This window comes from Bos grunniens, chromosome 9, assembly GCF_055505025.1.
Source record: "Bos grunniens cultivar Pamir isolate PY7600 chromosome 9, Bosgru_T2T1.0, whole genome shotgun sequence".
NCBI lineage: Eukaryota > Metazoa > Chordata > Mammalia > Artiodactyla > Bovidae > Bos > Bos grunniens.
Window position 1 is genome coordinate 86675617 of NC_141173.1, and position 25761 is coordinate 86701377.

General features: G+C 43.3%; 1 protein-coding gene across 9 annotated transcripts in view; it reads left to right on the top strand.

The window, feature by feature from the left end:
• SASH1 (SAM and SH3 domain containing 1) overlaps positions 1-25066 on the top strand; it is a 586122-nt gene extending 561056 nt beyond the window's left edge. For all 9 annotated transcript variants that reach the window (XM_086318216.1, XM_086318211.1, XM_086318217.1 and 6 more), the window contains 9 exons: positions 806-949; positions 4403-4538; positions 5794-5963; positions 6721-6930; positions 7727-7877; positions 12893-13006; positions 17006-18138; positions 20109-20240; positions 21406-25066. In XM_086318216.1, coding sequence (XP_086174342.1) covers positions 806-949; positions 4403-4538; positions 5794-5963; positions 6721-6930; positions 7727-7877; positions 12893-13006; positions 17006-18138; positions 20109-20240; positions 21406-21669 — 2454 coding nt within the window. In that variant the 3' untranslated portion in view covers positions 21670-25066. The remainder of the gene's footprint in view (positions 1-805; positions 950-4402; positions 4539-5793; positions 5964-6720; positions 6931-7726; positions 7878-12892; positions 13007-17005; positions 18139-20108; positions 20241-21405) is intronic.
• The last annotated feature ends 695 nt before the right edge of the window (positions 25067-25761 follow it).

Below are 25761 nucleotides of genomic sequence, written 5' to 3' on the forward strand. Positions count from 1 at the left end.
ATCGTAAAGCTGTGAAATCAGGATTCTGTGCTTTATATCCGTTATGATCATGTGTCAGCTAAAGCACCCATCTATGATATTTTTGTAGTGTCTGAGAATTTCGTGGGAGAATAAAATTATTTTATTTAGATATCAAATTTTATTGATTCATAAACCAATAATTTTATCTGGTCAATCTTTTAAAAAATAAAAGTATAATTTCTTTTTTCTTTCTCCAAGGGAAAGTCTTTTTTTTTTCCCCCTAATATAAAATAGAATGAGAAGTGACTACAATTGAACTTGTTCAGGGAAAAATAAATTTATGCATGGTTAGGAGTTGACCACACGAAATGCTTCAGTGATATAAATCTGATCAGGTGATGGACTTCTAATGATTGAGTTTTGCCATTTTGTTCCTACCACTTTCTTGGGTGACTCAGTAGTATTATCTTTTTTTTCTTCCCCATGCTGAGATTAAGTGAACACTGGTTCATCTAAATCATTCTTTATTGATGAAACACAGTCCCCTTGGGTATTTAAACTGGTGGGAAAAAATGCAATAGGAGAAGAATATATCATACTAAGTTTAAATAAAACTAACTCATATTCCACTTTAAACAAATAAACATAAGCCAGTTAGTCAGTAGCTTTAATTTTTAATCATAAAGATAAATAACAGCACTGAGTTAACATAAGAAAAATGTGGAGATCCTGGGGCATGCCAACATTTTGCTGAGAGGTAGGACATTCATGGTTTGAATAATAAAACCTGTTTTGGGGCTTCATTTTCTGTGATTAAAGATACTTAATAAATTTTGTTTTGCAGGGTAAAGAAGGAGATTTTGTGTATAAAGAAGTAATCAAATCACCCACTGCCTCCCGAATCTCTCTTGGAAAAAAGGTGAAATCTGTGAAAGAGACAATGAGGAAGAGAATGTCTAAAAAATATAGCAGCTCTGTCTCTGAGCAGGTATGTGACAGTCAAGCAAATACCCTCTTGCTTCTCTCGCATAACAAAAAAAGCTGGGGGTGGTCTGTCTTGAGATTTTCAGTGGTGCTAAATACATTCATTGGCATTAACCAGGCTCCAGGACCATGCCTAGTTTGTGTAGACAAACAGTGGATTCAGCAAATATTTATTAAGCACGTAGGGTCATGCGAGCACCAGGCTTGGTGCTGGGAATATAAATCAGGTCCTGTGTTCTATGTACAGATGAGCAAAAGAGACATGTAAAGAAATGATTATTCTGTAGTAAAAATAAGCACTAAAATTTAGAAAACAAAGGAAGGATTTTATTTTCTAAAATATCCCTGCCTTCAAAATGGATGTCACCAGAATCAAACCTTAAAGAGACACTCAAATTTTCTTATGAAGCAGACTTTTCAAATAAATGTAGTGTAAGTTGTTCTTAGGAGCACATAGCAAGTCAGAGAAATAAACTGAGAAAGTGTTTCCTAGCTGCAGGACTTACATAATAATCGTGTTTCTGCAGGGGGGTGTGTGTTCACTAAATAGCTTTATCTGCAAACATTAAGATATCACAGAATTGACAACGCCTCCTCCCCCAGTTCTATAATTTCATCACTAGGAACATGACCTTCTTTTTATGGGTGGAAGGAATAAAGACACTTGGAAAGCTGGGCCTGAGATAATTCTAACCATTAAAATTTCAAAACACTCTCCTCTGACACCTTTATAGTGTTCTTTCTGTAGTCTGCTGAAGTCCCCCTGTGTGAGCTGGTTGTCTAACTTGAAATAAGTAGGTAATGCCGCTTTAGCCACAAAATGAAACAGACATTTTTGCTCAGCTGCTGCCCTCTAGTGGACACGGTGAGCTAAATTCCGTGTCTGAATCACTCAGCACCGGCTAGCCCAGCCTCCTGCCCTGTGCTTCAAACAAAGCCTGTGCATCTTCTGTTTATTATAGTGGTTCTCATGGGGTATTGGGGGTGGGGGTGGTGATTTTGCTCCCCCCACCATCCCCAGGGCATCAGCTGGGGACATTTTTGATACTTGCAATGGGTTAGGGTGGAGTGGTGTTGAGGATGCATCTTACAAGGCACAGGGCAGGCCTCTGCAACAAAGAATGAACCATGCAAAATACCGAGAGTGCCCAGGTTGAGACATGAGACACTGGGGCTTGTTATACCTACAGGGGATGTCTGGCTTCCTCCGCACTCCCTGAATGTTACCCTTATTCTTTTCCTTTCTTGTCCCTATGGATGTGGGAGTGATGGAAAGTCTATATTTCTACCCAGCAATGAGACAGACTGCACATGCGTCTGTGAGACAGACTACATGCCAATGAAAGCGTGAATTTAAAGCACTTACTATTTAGTTGATTTTTCCCCCCAGATTGAAATATCTACTAAAAGCTCTTGTAAACATATTCCTAGGGTTTTTTTTTTTTTGCTTTGTGGATCATTAGCATATAGCGTTCATGTCATTTTGAGCATTTCTCTGTAATTTTACTACTATATAGATGCCTTGTATTTTTATTTTCCTGTTTATTTGGAACAGTCATTTCACAAAAGCAAAAAAAGAAGGAATCATTATAGTGCTTTTTAGAGAAAGGAAATTAACATTGTAAGGCTTAAAAAAAAAAATCTTTTTACTAAATATATCAACTCTTCTGGTAAGGATTTTTGTCTGCTCTGTTCCTGCTATATGCCCAGCATCTGAAATAGTACCCATGGTATTCAATAAATGTGATGAATGAATTAATAATTTTTAAGAGCCTTATGAACATACACTATCAGAGATGTATATTTCATATTGCTGTTTTTCAAAATGTGAGGTTTTTTTTCCAGAAGAATTTTTAGAAGATTTTAATTGGATAGGTGGTTTATTTTATGATTCAGAAGAGAGGAATGAAAACCAACCTCCTCAGGAATTCATCCTTTGCAGCTTCAGTAACTTCCTAATAATGCGCCTCTCTCTATTGTTGTTGCTGAGGTTGTTTGCTCTCTTTTCTTAAATGGAAAACAGAAGTGTGTTTTGGATCAGAAGCTGCCCTTTTGATTGTCCTCAAAAGTTTGCAGGGCCCCGCAGAATCTCTCAGAGCCCTTCTGATGATTCGGCACTATGCAAATAACAGGTTTCGTTCAGCTGGTTTTGTGCTCACGTGGCTGTGTAGTATGACAGAGACTGTTCTGTTTGGGCAAGTAAACCATTCTGACTGCAGACTTTTAAAAACGTGGTAGTGTCTGTCTATATAGCACTTCAAATCAAATGAGCATGTGACACATGCAAATGAGGGCCTGCCAAATTAATGGATACTGAGCCACCCCAAAAGCGAGAAGTTTTGCTGAGTCACTGCTGTCACCATTCGGATCTAAAAGAGGCTTGACAGTTTTTACTAACAACAAACTAGAAGAAGTCAATGAAGCTAAACTCGTAGGGTGACTTACGGAAACTGTATTTTAGACAGAAAAATGGTATGTTTGAGGTACAGTTGACCTTTGAACAACACAGGTTTGAACTGCACAGGTCATCTCATGGGTGGATTTTTTTCAGTAGTAAACTCTACAGCACTGTACAACCTGCTGCTGCTGCCTCTGCTGCTAAGATGCTTCAGTCGTGTCCGACTCTGGTTGTCTGAATCCACAAATGTGGAACTACAGATAAAGAGAGCCGACTGCAAGTCGGGTCAGCACCCCTAACCCCTGTGTTGTTCGAGGGTCAACTGTGTATCTGGGTCCTAAGTGGGTATTTTATTAGCCAATTTCAATAATTTGTGTAAATAGAAATATAAAAATCTGATCTCTATTTTTAAAAACAAAAACAAGGAATACACTTTTTTTTAATGTAGAAATTTCCCTTCAAATAGATAAAATATTTTCTGATAGTACTTCCGGATACTACATCACTAGTGGATTGTATTTGATCTACATTTGAGGTCCAGCTTTGTGGCCCAGATGGTAAAAAATATGCCTGCAATGTGGGAGACCCAGGTTCAATCCCTGGGTCAAGAAGATCCCCTAGAGAAGGGAATGGCTACCCACTCCAGTATTCTTGCCTGGAGAATTCCATGGACAGAGGAGCCTGGTGGGCTGCAGTACATGGGGTTGCAAAGAGTTGGACATGACTGCGCTGCTAACACTTTATTACTGAACTAGGGAGTATGCAAAGAGCCTCTAAGCCTTTAACGAAATGTTTTGTCTCCAAGGTAGAGAGGTTTTTTTTTTTCAAGAACATGTATTAGAGCATGAAAAACACTTTTTGAGTGCTTAATTAATAGTTATTTGAGCTACAACTTGAAGATGAAGCAGGATATAGATTAAAAAGAAGGTGTATTTTGGGTAAAAGCATCAGACATGAGTATAAAGATGAATTTGATTGATTTGGTTGCTAAACAACTGTGTATTACAAAAAGATACACATCCCCTCTGACGAATGTAATTTTGTTGAAACTCATTTCAGGATTCAGGCCTTGATGGGATGCCGGGCTCCCCTCCGTCCTCTCAGCCTGACAGTGAACACATGGACAAGCCCAAGCTCAAAGCCGGAGGTTCTGTGGAAAGTCTGCGGAGTTCTCTGAGCGGTCAAAGCTCGATGAGTGAGTCCAGTTTGCAATCATAGATGATTTCCTTGGCGTCTAAGTCAGACTTTTGCTGAGTGTCAGGTTCAGGCAATTTAAAGATAAATAAGACCGACTTCTTACCCTTAGGGTGCTGTTACAGAGACAGACCTGAAAAATACCTGGCCCTAGAGTCCTGTTTGTTTAGTAGCCGATGTCTAGCAGTAGCATAAACAAGAGGGTAATGATTTTGGTCGGAGGGGAGAGAGAGGAAAGCACGTTAGCGGAAGATGTGGAAACTGAAGGGAGGAAGTCAAGGGGAAACACTGATGACAGTGACCAGCAGAATAAAGGGAGCTGACCAGGGTTCTGCAGCGCACACGTTGCTTTCCTGACCTCTGGGCGCATCCTCCACCTGCAATAGCAACCAGCGATCTTCTGACCACTTTTTTGTCTTAGAGATTTTGGTAGAAATCTCTCATCAGTGCATTGCCCTCTGCCATGTTCTTTGTCGTGGTGAATCCGATTCCTTTATTAGCATGTTAGTGGGGGGTTAGTAAAAGAGAAGACCAGTGTTTCTCTCCAATTGGCAATCTTTAATCAAAAAAATGTTTTAGTGCAGAATTCAACACAATAACGTGACATTATATTCCCCTGGTGCATTTGGTGTAGTGGGATGTCCCGATAATTCTCTTCTGGTTTTACAAAGAAAGCTAATGTCTTCTTAACTTTTATGAATATAAAATGTTGATGAAAACTTTATTAGTAATCTTAGTTTTAGTCAACTAAGAACCGGGGTTTGGGGGGGAGATGAAAGGAGAATGACAAATGTCCCTGAAACACACACTGTTGAACCACTCCTAACCCAATGGTGGTGTTGGCTGAGCACTGTGGGGGAAGAGACCCAAGTTTAAACCCACTACTTAAAAAGCATTTGGCTTTGGGCAAGTTACTTGACCTCTTTGAGCTTCCTCATCTGTAAAATGGGGTAAAGACAGTATGCCTGACAAATGGGAGGTTATAAAGGTTAAGGCTGTTGTCCTCTATCAGAGAGTTTCCATGTCACTTGGCTTCCCTGGTCATAAAGATAACTGCTGGAGTCCCCTGTCCAATTAGGGGCTTGATTAGGGAGAACACTCAGAAAACTCAGATCGTCCCCTGGCCTCTGCTCAGGTCAGGCTCATGACTGCCTTCCTCTGGCCCTTACCTTCCTAGTCTGTGATAGCGTCAGAGTCTCCAGCTTTGCTGTGCAGGGAATTTGCATTGACCCAAGTTCTGCATGTGTTCCCTACAGGTGGTCAGACAGTGAGCACCACCGATTCCTCGACCAGCAATAGGGAGAGTGTCAAGTCGGAAGATGGTGATGACGAGGAGCCCCCGTACCGGGGCCCGTTCTGTGGGCGCGCCAGGGTGCACACCGACTTCACGCCCAGCCCCTACGACACAGACTCCCTCAAGCTCAAGGTGTGTGTTTACTTGACCTCAGAGCAGTCACCCCAGGTGCCCTGTGGCTTTAGGACCCGTTCTCTTCTCCTTTGTGTTGAATGCTGACCTCTTGTGGTGCAGACTGGCCAACGCATCTGCTCCTTTGATACATTGGTCTCTTCTGCAGTGAAAAACCAGAGAACCAGCCTGCCTTTAGGGATAGAGGCGGGTCTTATGTTAATTCTGTCTTATCACCACGCTGGCCCTGTCTTCTGACCCCAGCTTCCCTCTAGAATTCCCACTGCCCTTCACCTTCCAGTCTCAGTGCTTTTGCCAACTGAAAGGACATGACTGACTTCACTGATGTGATCAGTGACGTCCTTATGGAGCAGATGGGATTTCACAAAATGTATGAAGCGAGTATAGAGCAGGGGTTACCACTGACCTCTGATTGGCGGGAATTTTTTCTCCAAGAAGTAGGAGCTCTCTGGGTGAGGGCAAGGCCTTCAGAGAGCCAGGTGCCCACCCAGCCGTGAGCCCTGGTGGACACCTTGAGCCACCATCCTCTGGGGCAGGAAGGTGGAGGGGATGGGATCTTGGGCCTCAGTGGGATCCTGCACAATCAGGAGTTCTCTCTGTGGTCTCTGCCATACTCACAATCATATCAGGTGACTCGTGGAGCCCTGATTCTAGTCTTCATAGCGTCTTCACATCACATGATTGACACTTCTGATGGATTGATGGTTCATGCTTGGAAATGTACCTAATGGAAAGATCCTTCTTCCCTGGGCCACAGAAAGGAGACATCATTGATATAATCAGCAAACCCCCCATGGGCACCTGGATGGGCCTGCTGAACAACAAGGTGGGCACGTTCAAATTCATCTATGTGGATGTGCTCAACGAGGAAGAGGAGAAGCCCAAGCGCGCCACCAGGAGGAGGAGGAAAGGGAGACCCCCTCAGCCGAAGTCAGTGGAGGACCTCCTGGATCGGATCAACCTCAAAGTCAGTTCCGTCCTGTTCTGGCGGACCCCACGTTACCTTCTCCTAAACTAAGCAAGCAAGGGCACCTTCAGGGAAGGGTGGGGTGACCTGTGTCATCCAAGAAGAATGACCCATGGCTGTGATGAGTACTATTATCCTATAGAATTAGTATTATCAGCACCGTAACACTATCCTTTACCTCCCTTGAGGGTGATAGAATAAACTCTGGGTTGAAATTTCTTCCTAGTCCAAAGAGCAACTTTCAAAGAGCTGTGAGCTTCAAGCCACTACCAGGAAAGGCAGTAAGCACAGGCTCCTGGCATCCTGACCGGCCTCTCAGAGGTCTTGAGGATTCTCCCTGCCCCCCCCACCACCACCACCTTTACCCCCAGCGTCTAGTAAGGTGGGTCTACATGGTATGACCTGTTTCCTCCTTGCAAAGCTATCTTGCTCCTGGGGAAGTCACAGGTCTCTCTGAGCTGGGTTTCAGTGGCTCCAGATGAAAGAAGTGTCTCTTCCACCACACGCTGGGTGGCATTGCAGGCATCAGCTCACAGCAAGGGCACAATTAAAATGCAGGCCAGTGGAGTCCACCTCAGCTTTCAGTGTACACTTTCTTAACCCATGGTTAGTGAAGTGCTCTGCTTGCCCACTGAGCTGTAGAACTGGGGGGTACAGACTGTCAGAAAGATGCTTATTAATTTTTGAATTAGCATCAGAGTGGCTGTGGAAAAAGAGTTCAGGGTTTGAGACTGGTTTTTGGTCCTGGACCATGCAGCTGAGCTGCTGACTCTCTTCTGTCTTAATTCCCTCCCAGGAGCACATGCCCACTTTCCTGTTCAATGGCTATGAAGATCTGGACACCTTTAAGCTCCTAGAGGAGGAGGACTTGGACGAGTTAAATATCAGGGACCCAGAGCACAGAGCTGTTCTCTTGACAGCAGTGGAGCTGTTACAGGAATATGACAGTAAGTCCCTCACAGCCCAGATGTGTTCAGTGAGATCCATCACATTCTCAGGTCACCAGGAGGCTCCCGTAAGCTGCTAATATGTGCTTATGTCCCCAGAGTCCCTCATTTGATCTTTCTCTTTCCAAAATGTGAACGTGTTGGTCACTGAGTCGTGTCCAGCTCTTTGTGACCCCACAGACTGTAGCCTGCCAGGCTCCTCTGTCTGTGGAATGTTCCAGGCAAGAATACTGGAGTGGGTTGCCATTTTCTTCTCCAGGGGATCTTCCTGACCCAGGGATCGAACCCAGGGTCTCCTGTATTGCAGGCTGATTCCTTATCTGATCCACCAGGGAAGCCCTACTCTTTCCACAGCCAAGGTCAATTTTGTATTATGTCAAACAGCACAAAGACATAGATTCCCAATGCCAATGCAGGAGCAAAAGAAAATCTTACTACCCAGTACTTTTTCACTGAATATTGAATTGTATTTTTCTTTCTTTATTTGGACTTTTTCTTTTTTTCTTAAGACACATAGTTCATGCCACCTTGGGGGCTGGTGGAATATACAGCCTTTAGGAGGTCATTAAAATACCCAGGTGCAAAAGTGACTGACAAACTTGGGGTATCCTGTCCTGCCAAGGGTTATTTACTTCTCAAAGCACATGAGGAGTTGGAGTTGTTTTCTGATTGAATGAGTTAGTTAATGAATAAATGAAATTCATCAGCTTGCATTAAAGAAGCAGGGAATCATCTCGAGCGAATATGTAGAGCAGAGAATTCCATATTGCAATTTCTCTGCCAAAATGATAGCTCATTTTTACAGTCCATGAACAGAATTCAGTGAGCTCACAGCTTTTATATAGTCTATTTGAATACACTGTATCCTTTGCTCCATTAACCCAGTCTTATCTTGCTCTTTATTCTTCTGTCTGACATCAAAAATATTCCTGAGATTATTCATCATGAAGGGGGAAGCATCCTTTCCAGTGATTGAATTCAAATGTATTTTCTTTCGTGTGCTCTGCTTCAGGGATATCAGTAGCTAATAGCATTTCCATTGCTAAAAGACACACCAAACCCATGGTTAATGGTGGAAAAAAAATTGTGCATTACTGAATGTACCAGACTCAAGAGACACAGAAGTGTCTCAGTGCAGTTAAATTCACTTCTGATTAATAGGTTGTCCCTCTAAATTAACTGATGACACACCGTCAGATAGGTGTCTGAGCCCTAGATAAACACACTGCCTTCGGGGATAGATTTGGAGGGAACTGTGTTCCGTAGTTAATATCAATTTATAACCGGGTCTCTTTAGGATTGGAGTTTCCCAGGAGACACCATGGGTGAGGGGTTGCCCCGTGACCAGGTTGTGTCAGAGCCTGGCCCAGTGCCTGGTGAGGCTGACCAGCTATATTGATATCAATTAATAGTTAATTATCTAGTCTCCTGGACCACATCTGCTCTATAAAATAGTTCATTTGCTCTTCCTCAGCCACTGAGAACAGCTGGTTGATAAACCCCATCCGTTATGTTTCCTCTAGCATTCAAACATAGAAGGAGCAAAGCTGAATTCTGAGTATATAAGGCAGGGTCTGTCTCAAGGGCTGGGGCTCCTTGTCTTTCCTGGGATCATGTCCTGAGATCTGCCCCAGGGATTTTTTATAGGTAAGGGGATATTTGCCTGTCATGATGCCCACCCAGTAGTGTAAGGAAGCCTCACTGCTTCTTCATAAATCTCATTTTGAATCTGTGCTGTGCCACCGTTGAGAACATCCTTTATATATAATGTGGAACTTCTTTTTAGCGGTTCTAAAATAAAGGCCCTGGAGGACTCAAGGGTGCCAGTGAGCATTGAGAGCCTGGATCCAGGATTACCCTAGGATGAGAAGAATCTGCACTCAGCAATTCTAAATTCATTGTGCCTTAGAAGTACGCTAAGTAACTGATAACTTAGGAACACATCAGTTTCTGTTAGAGTTGACAGATCCAGAGATCTGCTGAGATCTGAGATGTCTCACTCATCTTCCATCTCAGCTCCCACAGAAGCAAGACACACACCTGCCTTATTGCTTGGCAGTCAGGCGGGTCCAGCTTCTCTCACTGCATCTGTGCATGGGGAATGCCAGCCTTCCCACAGGGTTCCTCCATTCAGGAAAGACTCTCATTGTGCCAGAGCAATTCCTTCCACTGATCCCAAACCCATTCTCCTTGATCTGCCAAATGAAAGCTGTCTTTTAAGAAAATCATTTTCACAAGAATTGTAATCAGGAATTACGTCAAATAGGCGGGGAAGTAGAGAGAAAAAACAAATCCACATATCGACTTCGTAAATCCAACTAAAGTTAACATTTTGTTGTGCTTCAATCCTTACTTTTTAAAGACATAAATTTGCAAGCCCATTGGAAGGCCTGCTATCCAAGAATCCCATTCTTTTCCCAAGAGAACTACGCTCCAGAAAAATGGCACATGTCCTCAGGGCATAAGTACCTTTTGATGTTTGGATGTCTCATCAATGTCTTAGCATGCTTTTCCTTCCTCTGTGTGTGTGTGTGTGTGATGAGATGGAGGAAAGCTTTAGTCCAAATTCAAGTCATGTCCAAATGAGGTTTTAGCCCCAAGCCCAGTGCTTCATTCAACTTGACTGTGAGAATGTTCATGGATCTAGCTCACTTTTTTCTTCCTTTGTGCCTTGGCATTAATGTTAGTGAACGTGGGAGAGGAAAAGACCTTGATTTGCAGTCTATCTAAGAGATGCCCCTCCCCTTCACTCTCCCTAAGGAAGGACAACCTGCCTGGGAAACACTGGCTTTTAGTTTTAGGGAATATTGCTAAATTTGATAGTGGGATTCCTGCAAGTAGCCGCTGATTGTATCCTTCAGGAAGAAAGTGGCTCTATCTCCTTGAGAAAGAAGAAGGTGGCTCTATCTCCTTGACATGTTTTCAGGCACTGCAAAGGACCCCTTCACTCCCCATAATAACTTCAGGTTATTATGCCACTGTGTGGTAGGCTGGCATTCCCAAAGTTTCAGGCACAGTCCTCATTTTCCTGCAATTATGGGGACAACTTTTCTGTTTTATTCCCATCGGTCAGCACTTTGGAGTCTGTTTTGGCCGCTGCAATGCACGGACCTATCTCACCAGGGACAAACTGCATTGATTCCTCTTCCTGGGTTGTAACTGATAGCTCAAAGCCCTTATTTTACAAGTATCATTTTCCTAAATAACATGCTAGGCTAGAACAGAGGCTATTCCAAATCCGCAGACTCTTCCATACAATGAGGACACCACGCTAGAATGTTCCACTTTCAATGTGGAGGAGGGGAAAGGGTTTGCTCTTGTGCTACCAATTAGTTAATTTTACGTTAATCACTTTTAAAATAGCATTTCTTATTTTGGTGCTCTAATTCAAGGGCTTATCTGCCAAGATTTCTGTTATAAAATGCTTTCCTTGTGAGAAATACAAACAGGAAGTGGTCAGTGGACAGTAGGAACAGCTGGTGTGTATGTGGCAGCCCTCAGTCTTCCCACAACTTTTTTTTAATGATGAGAAGAGACATCAGATTTCTGGTTTTGTGTGTGTGTGTGTGTGAGAGAGAGAGAGATGGAGGAAGGGGAGTGAAGAGAAAAATAGAGCCATTCATCAACTACTTATTTTATGTAGAAAATGTATTGTTTCCTGTTTTATCAACCAAGCATTTAGTCTGTCTTATGATTGAAAGACGATCTCCCTGTAACCTTGAACCTGCATAAGGTCAGCTGTTCCACTTACAGAATGTACAGAGCTGCACAGCTTGGGTGATGAAGGCCCATGCGACTTCCCATGTGATTTTCTATAGGCTGACTTGCAGCAGAAAGCATCTGATGCTTCTCTCTAGAAGGATACCTTAGGATGAGGACGTTCAACCTTCCGTCACCCACCTTAAGGGTATTCTGTACTCAGTTTCCAAGTTGGAGGGTGTTTTCAGCTTTTCCTGTCATACCTTTTGTGTGCGGGAATAGAAATGCTAACCCAAGACAAAGGGAAAAGGAAAAAGGAGGAAAAACCCTCCAACCTATTCGTAGCAAAAGGATTTGCCCATGGCCCCTCATGGGTTAACCTTCCTGGTGGCTCAAACGGTACAAGCGTCTGCCTGCAATGTGGGAGACCTGGGTTCGATCGCTGGGTCGGGAAGATCCTCTGAAGAAGGAAATGGCAACCCACTCCAGTACTCTTGCTTGGAAAATTCCATGGATGAAGGAATCTGGTAGGCTATAGTCCATGGGGTCACAAAGAGTCGGACACAACTGAGCGACTTCACTCACTCACTCCTCATGGGGTTAGGGGTTAATGTCCCCTTTATGGCAGCCTTGCTCCCTTTGTGAGAAGCTTCTCATTGTGGTGGCTTCTCTTATTGCGGAGCACGGGTTCTAGGCGTGCGGGCTTTAGTAGTTGTGGGGCAGGGGCTTAGTTGCTACACAACATGTGGGATCCTCCCAGGCCAGGGATCCAACCCATGTCTCCCGAAGTGGCAGGTGGATTCTTACTCCACTGTACTACCAGGGGGGTCTGACGCTCACTTTTATATCAGCTCCCAAACTTGGAAAGGTGGGAACTTATTTGAAGCACAAATCTTCTAGATTTCTACAAAGCATATACAGCCTAATTCCTCCTTGTGAAAAGGCCATTTATTCACTCTCTGCTCCTGCTTGGTGGTATCAGCCCTCAGAAAGGACTGTGGTTGCTTTCCCCCCACTTTTGATATGATGCTCTGAATTTCTCCTCTCCCTGGTTGACCTGAGGCCAGTTATCCTCCGAGTGACTTAGAAGACATTTCACCTCTGTGCTGTCTCTCCGGCCTTAGCTTCCTGTGATACTTGATTTGAAAAGAAAAACGTCCTGATCTCACTCATTTAATTGGTTTTCTTCCAAAATCTCAGTCTTCAAAAATGTATGGTGAGAACTGAGGATAAAATTAGGATGCAATGGATTTGAAAACTGCTTTTTTTTTTTTCATTCCCCTTACAATCCCATGCCGTGTGTTCATCTTCTCTAGGTAACAGCGACCAGTCCGGATCCCAGGAGAAGCTGCTTGTTGACAGCCAGGGCTTGAGCGGATGCTCTCCACGAGACTCAGGATGCTATGAAAGCAGTGAGAATTTGGAAAACGGTACTGTCAGCACAGATAATCACAACTGCATGGTCACACGCAAGCCTTCTGGGCTATTTCTTGGTGTCTGTGCTTTGGCTAATAACTATCTTTCTTCCTCAGCCTGAGCCATTGCTTTTGAGAAAACTAGAAATAGGGAGAGGAGCTTTTCCAGGGCGACTGGTGCTCGATTCAGATCCTTAGGTGGGAGGAAAATCTCTCAAGAACCTAGGCAATGGATGATGCTGAGAGATGAGTAGAGAGATCTTTTCATTAGTTACTCTTCCATCCTGCAGTAGCGCCTAACTGGAAAGAGCTTAAACTTGTGTGTTAGAGAAAGGGACCCCAAACTTCCCATTGTCTTGCAACTCTCGGAGGTTAGCCCTCCCTCTCTCTCTGGACCATGAAAAAACTCAAGGGGGTTTACAGTGGGGAGACCTGGAGTGCATAGCCAAAGACTTGGGTCAAATTACATCTCCAACCATCCCTTGCCCTTACCTCTGAAATCGGTAATACGAGTTTCTCTTTTATAGCTCCATGGGCGGAGGAGCCTGGTGGGCTGCAGTCCATGGGGTCGCACAGAGTCGGACACGACTCAAGTGACTTAGCAGTAGCAGCAAGACTTCAGTAAAGTAGTAATATATCAAAAATACCTAGCATTTTGTAAACACTGATTATGAATGAAGCAGTGGGCTAGGTGCATATGTATGCAATTTGCTAATTATCACTCAAATCCTGCAGTGCATATTTTATAAGTGAAGATGCTAAAGAGAAACTGAACAATAACTGAAGCTCTCCTTCTCTTCCTCTTGGCACCACTCTGGCTCCTAATGGTCTTGCAGTCAATGGCAGACAATTTTTTTTGTTTTGCCACACCACATAGCATGTAGGATCTTAGTTCCCCGACAAATAATGGAACCTGAGCCCTGTGCATTGGAAGACAGAGTCTTAACCACTGAACTGCCAGGAAGTCACTGAACTGCCAGGGAAGTCTGAATGGTAAACAAAAGACCTGACTTTCCAATACCATAAGCATTTTCAAGTCCAAACTCTTAACTACTTAATGTCATCATACATCAGCCAGGGGTATTTGGGCTTAGTTGAACTTCAAGCCAGAAGGGATTGGTTTGTATATGTTATATATATAGTTTGTATATGTTATCATAAGTACCTTCACAAATCATGGATTGGATGAAGGAAGGTGGAGCTTCCTTCAGTATGTTGGAAAAAGGCAACATATTCCATAAAAGATCTCTTTGCCTATTTGTTTGCTTATTTGTTCTGAGGAGCAGGAATATCCTAGGCCTTAGGACTGTCGTTCATGAGTCTCTCATTTCAATATGAGAATTTCGAGAAGCTCTGCTGAGAACATTGTTACAAAACAAGGGCATGAAAGTTTGGTTTCTTCAGATCATTATCATCCATCACCTCAGTTTTTCTTCTTAAATAGTAAACCCAAGCAGGCCTGGCCCTGAACATTCAGATCGGGGACTGCAGTAGCACAGTGACTCCTTCTGTAAACAGATACATCATGGCAGCAGTATATCATCATTTCAGTAGGAAAATATTTAAATTCATATTAAAATAATGTGAAAAGTCTGACTTTACTCAAATATTGCTTAATTGTTATGAAAGCTAGATCTCTGAATGAAGGGTACGTGATTAAATCATAAATATTACATTTTCATTAGAAAAAAAAAATCTCAAAACTTCAGACCAGCTAGACAGAAAGAATATAATTACCCACATCTGATATGGTACTTCCTTCCCATTCAGAGAGCATGCATGACTAGGGGCTCAGAGTTATGGTGCCCAAAACTTTACACATTGGGCCAGCCCTCCTCATGGTCTAGTTTTTGAAAGCTATTGGAGAATATGTATTTTTAGTTTGCGGAGCAGGTCCCACACCCACTACAAATGATGGACTCAGTTTGAATCAGTGGTTTACTTATATCTTCCATAGTTTAATGCATTTCATAGTTTAATGAAAAGACATTCGGTAAACAGGTTTTGGACCAATAGGATCAACCATCAATTTCACTTTGAAAAGCAGAGAAGTATAGAGTGTAGATAGGAAATTGCTAGAAGTCCACAATTCAAACCAACTAAAAGCACTTTAAAAGTAAGATGTTTTCGAACTAGATTTTGACATTTTCTGCCCGAACTTTTCTGCTTTATCCACAAAATAGTTAAGGATATGGTACCTCTCCCAACCTTTGCTTTTTCACACATGAAACCAAGCTGCACAATTTTGCTCTGGTTTTACTAGGAGAGTATTTTCACTGAGTGGAGAAGTAAACACCAGGTTTACAGCAGCAGTGCCTCTTGTGCAGTTTGTAACTTCTGATTCGGGAGCTCATGCTGCTTGAATCTCTGGTTTTTATCTATGATCTTTGGGATCCTGCAAGCCCCAGAGGCCCGGAGGGGGCGCTTGGTGGGGTGAGTGATGGTGGCCACGGTAGAGGGGCTGGGCCTCAGCCTTGAGCGACCTCCACACTTCAACTTTGCTCTGTTTTATAAATGAAGCTTCATTACAAAGGATCCTCCTACTTTGAAAATCACTGATTTCAAAAGTACAATGTTCTGAAAAAAAGACAATTTTCTTACCATTATGAACGCTGTGGTAATCTTTTCCTTTCTGACCTCTTCACCGTTCTCCTTTCCAGTTAGCCTCTGCTGACTGCTGTGTGAGGCGAATAAATTCCGTCTAAAATACCTGCAGCCGTAAAACCGAAATTGTGTGTCTCCTATGTCCTTTCCTTTTCTCAATAAAAACCAACATTTGACTGTTGGGAACTATTAGGTCCATAAGGAAAACAATTTACCAGGTAGACCATCCATCAGGGCCACACGAGCAGCGGTATCTTAAATGCCTCAGCTGCATGACCGAAGAACAGAGCGAAATCAAGGGAGAGGACCATTTGAGGGCCATGAGTCTTGTTCGTTGTTTCCCTGTCCTAACAGCCCAGAGGTAGTCCGTAGGAAATTCCAGACGGCTTACTTGTCTCAAACAGAAAGGGAGTCCTAAGTGGACGGGGATCAGGTGCCCTCAGTGTTACCGTGGGCAGCACTGTTCATCAAGGAGAAGAAGCAGTTAGTATCAGTCAACAATCGTTAAGTAAGTAGACTGTGACTGGTTGATAAGTTTAGTTATCAGCCTGACAGTTAGTTTACTTTAATGAGGTCTGTTGCTTCAGTGGTTATTAGAACCGTATTGGTATCTTAAAGACTCTCTGGCAGTAGACTCACCTAAGCTTGTTTACTCATTGTTAGCAGGATTGGCTGATGGTTTGCAGGATACATTTATTTTACACGCTTGAACAAAACAAAAAGCAGTGAGGGCTTGAAAGACGTTTTGAGGGTTCAGTGGTCACCGGTGAACCTTGGGGGGATACCATTTAAAGCAATGGTCCCCTACCTTTTTTGGCACCAAGGACCGGTTTCCTGGAAGACAATTTTTCCATGGACAAGGATGGAGGGAGGGATGTTTTGGGGGTGATTCAAGTGCATTATATTTATTGCACCCTTTATTTCTGCTACTATTATATCAGCTCCACCTAAGATTATGGGGCCTTTGATCCCAGAGGTTGGAGATTCCCCTATGTAATGAACCTGTCTCCTTTGCAACCATGGTCTTAGGAAACTGTACTCTAATCAGAAATCCCATCAGTGTGGTTCCTTAGTGGGATATGGATATGCCTTCTTCCATACTGACTACAGCTGCGAACAGACATTAGGCCTAGATTTATATTATTGCCTGACACAGCATATTTTCTTTCCACATAACTCAATTAATTTTCATTTCCCTGAGTCCTTTAATAAGACTAAAAATTCTTTCTAAAAAATAAAAATGGAACCACAGTAGCTCTACATCACCAGTGGTGATTTTATGTCCTTAGTGTAATTCCACAACGGGATATGGGAGTTGGAGATTTCAATAACGTTAGCGCACCTTTTACATCAATTTGATTGATTTGCTTTTTAAGATGCGATTGTAAAAAATCTCTCCTTGCCTTGTAGGCAAGACTCGGAAAACCGGCCTCTCTGCCAAGTCATCAACCGAGTCCAGCTTGAAGTCTTTCAACAGGAACCAGCTGGGCAACTACCCAACCTTGCCTTTGACGAAGTCAGTGGACGCTTTGAAGCAGGGAGGGGAGGGGAGGCTGGGCGGTGGTCTCACCCCTCTCGCCTCCAAGAGCTGTGATCCCCCGTGTGTGACTGATCTGAATAAAAACCGAAGGAGTCTCCCCGTTTCCATCTGCCGGAGCTGTGAGACCCTGGAGGGCCCACAGACCGTGGAGACTTGGCCCCGGTCCCACTCCCTGGACGACCTTCAAGGAGAGCCTGAGAAAGATGTGCCTGGCGAGGTGACAGAACCCTCTCCTGAGATTGTACCTGAAGTGCCACAAAAGACAGCCCCCTCCGTCACAAAGGTTCCAAGCCCCAAACGAGATTCTGCTGTTGACAATGCACTGCTACTGACCCAAAGCAAGAGATTTTCTGAACCTCAGAAAACGACTGCTAAGAAACTGGATGGCCCAATGGGGCCCTTTTCACGGGGTGCATCCCCCCCTCCATGTTTGCCCAAAACCTTTGACACCCAGCCTCCTGCCATTAAACCCAGTTTAACACGGACGCCTCTGGAGGGTCATAGGAAAGGACTCGATTTCGAAGGAACACATCACCCCCCGGGCACCAAAGAAGGCATGGACGCTGAGCAGAGGGGCCCCGAGGTCAGAACGCAGGCCAAACCTCCTGTCCAGCCTCCGCCCGTTCCCGCCAAGAAGAGCAGGGAGCGCCTCGCCAACGGGCTGCATCCTGTCCCTCCTGGTCCCCCCGGCGTCCCCAGCCCCGACGCACCCAGCCTGCCGCTTAAAAAGGGCAGCCCTGGCGGCCCCAGCGACTGTCCCCTGGTGGTGGCGGTGGCCAGGCCTCCCCCGGGGCCGGAGCCAGGCAGCCCACCAAGCACCAGGCCACCACCCTGGCTGTCGGAGCTGCCCGAGAGCGCCAGCCTCCAGGAGCACGGCGTGCGGCTCGGGCCCGCGCTGGCCAGGAAGGTCTCCTGCGCCCGCGGGCTGGACCTAGAAATGCTCACTGAGAACAAGCTGCGGGCGGAAGGCATTGACCTCACCGAGGAGCCCTATTCTGATAAGGTATCCGAGGCCCTGGCCCCCCACCCCTGTAAATTGGGGGTGCCAGGCAGGAACAATGTCATTGTCCCCCGATGGCAGCTGGTGGCAGACAGTGGCAGGGCAGGGGGCCCTTGTCACCCCGCGCTGGGTGTTCAGTTGAACAAGGAGCACAGTGCCCAGATTAAATGCAAACACAGCCTTGGGGGATTTCTTTTTCTTTCCCTTCTCTTCTTTCACTTGTTTGTATTTAATTTTGGCCACCTGTTCTTTGCAAGGAGACCTATCAGTCATTACTAGAACCAGGTCCTGAAACAAAGCTCCAGTTTCCATGTGTTACTCAACATATTTGTATTTAAACTTTAACAAATCCCCATTTCGTTTCATTGGATGTAAAATTGAATTAATAATAACCTTCGTAAGTACCTCTTAGAAGTATTAATAGGAGAAAATGTTAATAATATCAATGTAAATCTATTTTGAAAACTGTGGAGCCTTGCTGCTGCTAAGTCGCTTCAGTTGTGTCTGACTCTGCGACCCCAGAGACGGCAGCCCACCAGGCTCCCCCGTCCCTGGGATTCTCCAGGCAAGAACACTGGAGTGGGTTGCCATTTCCTTCTCCAATGCATGAAAGTGAAAATTGAAAGTGAAGTCGCTCAGTTGTGTCTGACTCTTCATGACCCCATGGCCTGCAGCCTACCAGGCTCCTCCATCCATGGGATTTTCCAGGCAAGAGTACTGGAGTGGGGTGCCATTGCCTTCTCCAGTGGAGCCCTATTCAGATGTAAATGGGACTTCCCAGGTGACACTGGTGGTAAAGAACACGCCTGCCAGTGCAGGAGATAAAAGAGATGAAGGTTTGACCCCTGGGTCAGGAAGATCTTCTGGAGAAGGAAATGGCAACCCACTCCAGTATTCTTACCTAGGATTCTCTAGGTAACAGAGGAGCCTGGTGGGCCCCAGTCCCATGGGGTCACAGAGTTGGACATGACTGAAGCGCTACTTAGCATCATTCAGATGTAATATTATACTGTATGATACCTGTATGGTTAACTGGGGATAAAAGATTATATAAAATACCCCATTGTACTAAAAACATTGAGAACTATAATGAAAACTATTTCTCATTTGTGAAAAACACAAACAAACATGTAGAACTGTGCGTGTGTGCTCAGTCACTCAGTCCTTTTCAACTCTGAGATGCTGTGGACTATAGCCTGCCAAGCTCCTCTATCCATGGAATTTTCCCAGCAAGAACACTGGAGTGGGTTGCCATTTCCTCCTCCAGAGAATCTTCCCCACCCAGGGGTTGAACCTGAGTCTCATTGCATTGCAGGAGGATCCTTACCTCTGAGCCACTGGGGAAGCCCAGAGTACATCTACCAATATCAAAATGACTTTGAAGACAAATACATGAAAACAGATGTAGCTGTATGTTAGTCCTAGAAATGCATGAATTGTTTTAATGTATTCCTGAGAGTCTTTGTTATAAGCGCCTTATGACCTTGAATGCGTTATGATAAAATACTCCTCCTCTGCCTTAATATTTAGTGAATGAACCCCTTTGAGTGGAAAGTAGTGGGAATTCTACTGTACAGTAAATGCTGGCCTAGTATAACTCTTTGTAGCTGAGAGACCAACAGTAGATGATCTATAGAGCACAAGTTTGCCCTTCAGGGAGTAACCTTTTGCAAAATGATCACGTAGAGTGAGGTGAGGACCTTAGACCCCACAATGGAGGGTGATTGTGTTCTACTTTAACCATCTTTCAAGACGTTATTTCCAGAGCTCATCACTACCTAAAAGATACAGATGTAAAATATTATCTCTAAAATGTTTGTCCTGACACTAAAGAAAATATATGCACTTCAAATTAAAACTGTTGGTCCTACTTCTAGTAGCTAAATGTCTTGTCCTACCTTATGTTTGCTGTTCTTGGAGAAAGAAAAAGATCCTTGCAACCCTTGCTGAGAGATTTCTGTTCTCGCTCACAGCACGGCCGCTGTGGAATTCCTGAGGCCCTGGTGCAGAGATATGCAGAAGACTTAGACCAGCCGGAAAGGGATGTCGCCACCAACATGGACCAGATCCGTGTCAAGCTGCTTCGGAAGCAGCACCGCATGGCGGTGAGCAGCCCACGGTTTAGGGCTCCCCTCACCCAGCTTTCTGAAGTCCATTCAGTTGTAGGGCTTAATGATGGGCATGCTGGTAGCCACTGAGTAGACCAGGATTCCTTATAAGATATCAAAGGGAGATACCTGGGGGAAAGTAATACGTATTCAGCCTGCAGAGTTTTAAAAATACAGTTTCTGAAAGAAAAAGGTGAAAATTATCTCCCAGAACTGTGGAAAAAAAAAAAATCCATTTGGTTATTTCTCTGCAGGTGTATAATAGTACATGTACAGTTGGAAACCTTAATGTTTTCAGTTATCAGATTTGTGAACCTATTTCTTTGTTACTGAAAAGTTTTTTATATTATTCATGTTTCAAAATGTTCTAGTAGGTGTGTCTTAGTTCGGCTAATTCCATACTTTTAAGACATTTAGATTTTTTCCCCAAACTTTTATTTTAAATAATTGAATGAAGAATGTCCTGGTTAATAAATTCTATAGACTTTGTTGACTAATTTCTGAGGATGTAGTCCTTTAAGAGGATTTGCTTCATTAAGACTTCAGAAAATCTCAAGAACTTGCACATTTGGTGGTAAATTGCCTTTCTGAGAGTTATCTCACTTGGCCTTCACAGAAGTCAAGTATAAATGTCCATTTACCTGCCCTAGCCAACATTTATTAGTGTATTTTTAATTCTTTATAATTGATTAATTTTAATGCTTAGTTTAATTAATGCTTAATTTTCTGGATGTTAATGTAGATTCAAAATACAGAAGAAAATCTACATGAGTATCATTGCTTTTCTGGGTATCTTATTTTTTCACACTATCACATAGGTTTACTTCTTCAGTCACCATAGGGATCATTGATTGAAGAGGTGTGACCACCATGAGACAAAATAGCCAGAAACGTAAATGGTGATGGTTTGGAGACTTCCACACATAATTGGGGTTAGATCTAATTCCAAGGACCTCAGACACTTTCTTGAGGATATGTCTCACCTTGAAAGAACAAAGCCAAGAAAGAATTCTTAATGCTTTGACATCTCATGGTATTATCCCTTTCTGATAGTGTAGTATTAAATATAATATTTCAGTAGTTCTCCTCTTAGGCAGAGAAGAAAGAGCTCTCCAGTGGCACCAGTCAAATCTTGATGAAATCGCTTTCTTTGTTTACCTAGATCCCAAGCGGTGGACTCACAGAAATCTGCAGGAAGCCCCTCTCTCCCGGCTACGTGTCGTCCGTGTCAGATTGGCTGGTTTCCATCGGTCTGCCCATGTATGCCAGCGCCCTCTCTGAGGCGGGCTTTAGCACCCTGGGCCAAGTGCCTTCTCTGTCCCACACTTGCCTTCAGGAGGCTGGCATCACAGAGGAGAGACACATAAGCAAGCTCGTGTCTGCAGCCAGACTCTTCAAACTGCCACCAGGCCCGGAGGCCATGTAGCCAGGCCCGAAATGGGCCTCCCTGGACAAGAGCCACCCGTTCACTGTGCTCATGATGCTGATGCAATTCCTCCTTGGCTGGACACGCAGACCAGACCCAGGAGAAAGGCCCAGTGTGCTGCCAGCAGAACTCGGAATCTTGGCACGGGACTGATGACCTTCTCTTCTCCAGAAAAGCCCCCTCCAGGAAATTGGTGTGGTTCTCTGTGACCCGCAAAGGAAAGACAAGCACTTAGTTTTGTTTTCAGGATACAGTAGAACCAAGATGCCGACTTGCCACAAATGCTTTGCCCACAGTCTTGTCTTGGTGCGCTGGGCGAGGGCAGGGGGCAGGGAGAGAGGCTGCCTGTCCCGTGTCTCAGCATGCTCCTCACCCTTCCGTCACCCTGCAGGGTTCCTGAGGCCCAGACGGGCTTTAGCCAGGCCAAAGTAACAGCCTCGGGAGTGATTGTACACTATTGACCAGGCTCATGTGTTCAAAAGTAAGAAAATCTGGCTGCACTGGAAAAAGAAAGCCCTATTCTCCTTTAGGTAAACAAGAGACGTTTTAATAATTGCTTTCTAGCAAATCAGCATTTATTTGCCTTAATGTAAGCTTTTAAGCAGTTATCTAACCTAGTGTTCACTACCTTGTAACCGTAGTTCCAGATCCTCAGCTTAGACTGCCATCTAACATATGTGGGATGTTTCCAACAGAAATGGGCTTTTCTAATTGTCTCACTCTATCGTGGCTTATTTTATAGGGGTGTTTATCAGGCCAGGATTCATGTTGACTTTCAGACTTCAAACTAACTACCAATCTGGTAAAAAGCTCGCTGAAATTCACAAAGATATCATGTGTGAGAGACTGTTTGTGTGTTGAGGTTATGATCTTTAATCAGTTTAGTGTTGTTGCCATGTTGGTCATTGTGCTGCAGTATTGACTTGGAATCTTGACCGTGTCCATTCCAAAATTCGGTCATCGGATAACGGATCACCTTTGCAAAAAGTCATTGTCAGTTGAATATTTAAGGAAGATGTTCTTTAAAGGGAAATAGTTTATAAGATATTTTAAAAGATTTTTTTTCCTGGTTTTATAGTTAAAATACTGTTTTCCATCTTATTTAGGTAATTCACTTAAATACAATAAAGGTTCATTATGGAGCCAAACAAACTATATTGGCCATGTATTAAATAGTTCGGAGAAGGCAATGGCACCCCACTCCAGTACTCTTGCCTAGAAAATCCCATGGACGGAGGAGCCTGGTAGGCTGCAGTCCATGGGGTCGCTAAGAGTCGGACACGACTGAGCGACTTCACTTTCACTTTTCACTTTCATGCATTGGAGAAGGAAATGGCAACCCACTCCAGTGTTCTTGCCTGGAGAATCCCAGGGACGGGGGAGCCTGGTAGGCTACCGTCTATGGGGTCGCACAGAGTCGGACACGACTGAAGTGACTTAGCATAGCATAGCATTAAATAGTTGCATATTTTCAGTTCTTTTCCAACTGATTTCAGCATTCTCTTTTAATCTATTGTCTGATTTTCTGGCAGACAGAAATTATTGTTTCCAGTTGCTTATAAAATGATTTTCCTTTACATTCTCATCATGAGCCCTATTTTAAGCATCGGGTATGATCATTTATGGTAGAAGTGCTTAGAGTCGTGATTTAAAAGTTCTGTAAGGTTTTATCTACTCATTAAAACAAATGATATCCCTCAGGGGAGGGGGGTGGGAAAGGTGTTTTCATGAATTACAAAGCCATTTTACCATTTGCTTTAAAATAGATCTGGATCCATATTTCTGAGGAAAAGGACGTTCTCAGGTGATATATTTTTTTTTCATGCTTTTGGTATGCATTTTAAAGAATAATATATATTTCTTCAATAATAGTCACCTTCTATAAGATGCCATGTAAGAAGTTGTGGAACACTAGAAGAAAAAGCTAAAGCAGCCAAATTTCTATTGAACTCTTCAGCCCATTATGACATTCCTGTGGGATGTGACATTCCATGGAAAGCGTAAGGAGGCTGCAGGCTCTCCTGTAACTGTCACTGGAAGGGATTTCACGAGTGAAGGAGAGGGTGCTTTAGAATGGATGGGCTCCTCACCCCATGTTTTTGGTGCCTCAGCGTGACTTGTGAGAGAGCCTGCTCAGAGTTGAAGCTGAGCTAAAAGACCACACGTACCAGGGAAGTCCTATAGTCAGGTGATACATAGGAGCAAAGGAGAAGGGAAAATCGTACGTGAATTTCCTGGTGTTAGTTCATTTTCACCGTAAGATTTTCACTTATGTAGAAGAGGTGCCAGAAAAGTGAACTTTCTGAATATGAGTTTTTAAGAATGCCAAACCGTAATTTTTTTTTTTTCATTCTTCTTTGGAAATCATTGCCTTTGCCTAGAAGTGAAATTCAGGGACCATGAATCATTTTCAGTGGAAGGGCTTCCTAGTCTGTGGGATCTGAGGTGATTTTTACTTTATTGTGCTTTTTATTAAAATCCTTTTGTTTTTAAACTTTTAGTATTTGTTTGGTCTTCCTTTGCTTTAAACTTTTAAATTGACCTTAGAGAAGCCTGAATGCTTGTGTGTGACATTTGACTGAGATGGTTCGCGGCCGCCTGTGGATGCCGGAAGGCAGGTGGTCGGCTTCAGCAATATCCGGTTTTCATCCATTGCACTTGGTGCAGAATGTTGAGGAAGGGTGAACACTGCTGTTGTAGGAAAGCACAAGAGAAACCTGGAGAGGCAGTTCGGCTCAGGTAGCTACACATCCGTTGTGTGTCACTTTTTTCTTTGAAGCTGTCTATAAGGAAATGCAGCCAGCCCCAGCCACTACTTACATTCCCAGATAACCAAGAAGGAGATAGATTTTTCATGGCCTTGGCTTAGTCAGAGGCCCTTTTCTCTTTTCCTGTACCCAGGAATGGGTGAAATTGGAAATAAGTAGTCTGTTGAAAATTAGTTCCTGACAGAGCACAGTTTGCTTTCATAATTGCAGCAAGTCCGTTCACCAAGTCAACGCTGCATGTGTGTACTGTATTATTTTCAGAAAAAAAAGTCTGAGTCCACGTTATCTCGATTTTGAATTGATAGAGAAACAAGAAACTGTCAAGCAAGTTATATAACAACTAACAACATTGCACTTTCTGTATATGAAATCAATATTTAAATAACTTATTTTTCTCCATTGCTGTTCTTAAACATTGTAAGTAGCTGTAATATACCAGTACCAATATGTTCTTGCGATTGCTTCAGCCCAAGAAAGCTGTGTATTGTTTTAAAAATTGTAAAAATTATTGTGATGATTCATTTAGCAAAAAGAGGTGGACAGAAGGGTTTTCCTATGTATCAAAACTTGTCTATAATTATGTCATCTATGTACCTAGAAAAAAAAGTAAATAAATTTCTTCAGTTGAATCTGTCTCTTTTGTTGTTCCCTAGGTATTTCAAAGGTGAGTAGAAATGAAAGGGAATTAATGAGGTGTGGTTTAACAATAAAATGTATTGGGAAAATAGTAGTTGTACACAACTATACTGCCACATTATTTTCTGCCACATCACCAAAACTCACTATCACATTCAAATTCTCTTTGACAACTTATTTCAGCTTTTTTTTTTCCAAATATTGCACAGTCAAGTCACATAAGCACAGTATCTTAGCCCAGAAGGAGATTTTGGAAGTCATCTCTAGTCTAAGCCCGTTTTTTTCAATGAAGAGTTTGAGTCCACACAGACTTGCCCAATATCATAGGTAATCAGTAGTTAAATGGAAACAATCCAAGTCTTCCACTGAGAGAGAAAAACTTCTAGATTGGGATATCCTAGAAATTAAGCAACTTGACAAAAATCATTTTCAACTTAGTGTACTGCAACTGATATAAAAACGTGTTTTTAATTAGGAGGAAGTGTGTAATTCAACATTTTGAGTAGATAATACATGTATTTGATACAAACCCGAAAGCGACCCTTTCCTTTTCTTCCAGCCACCTATTTCTCACACTACAGGTCAGTATTACAACCGCTGTTTGCATGCCTTTTTCAGAAATGCTCGGTTTACAAATAAAATGGAATAAGCATTTTTCCATGTAGGAATGACAGCATTTCCCCACAGC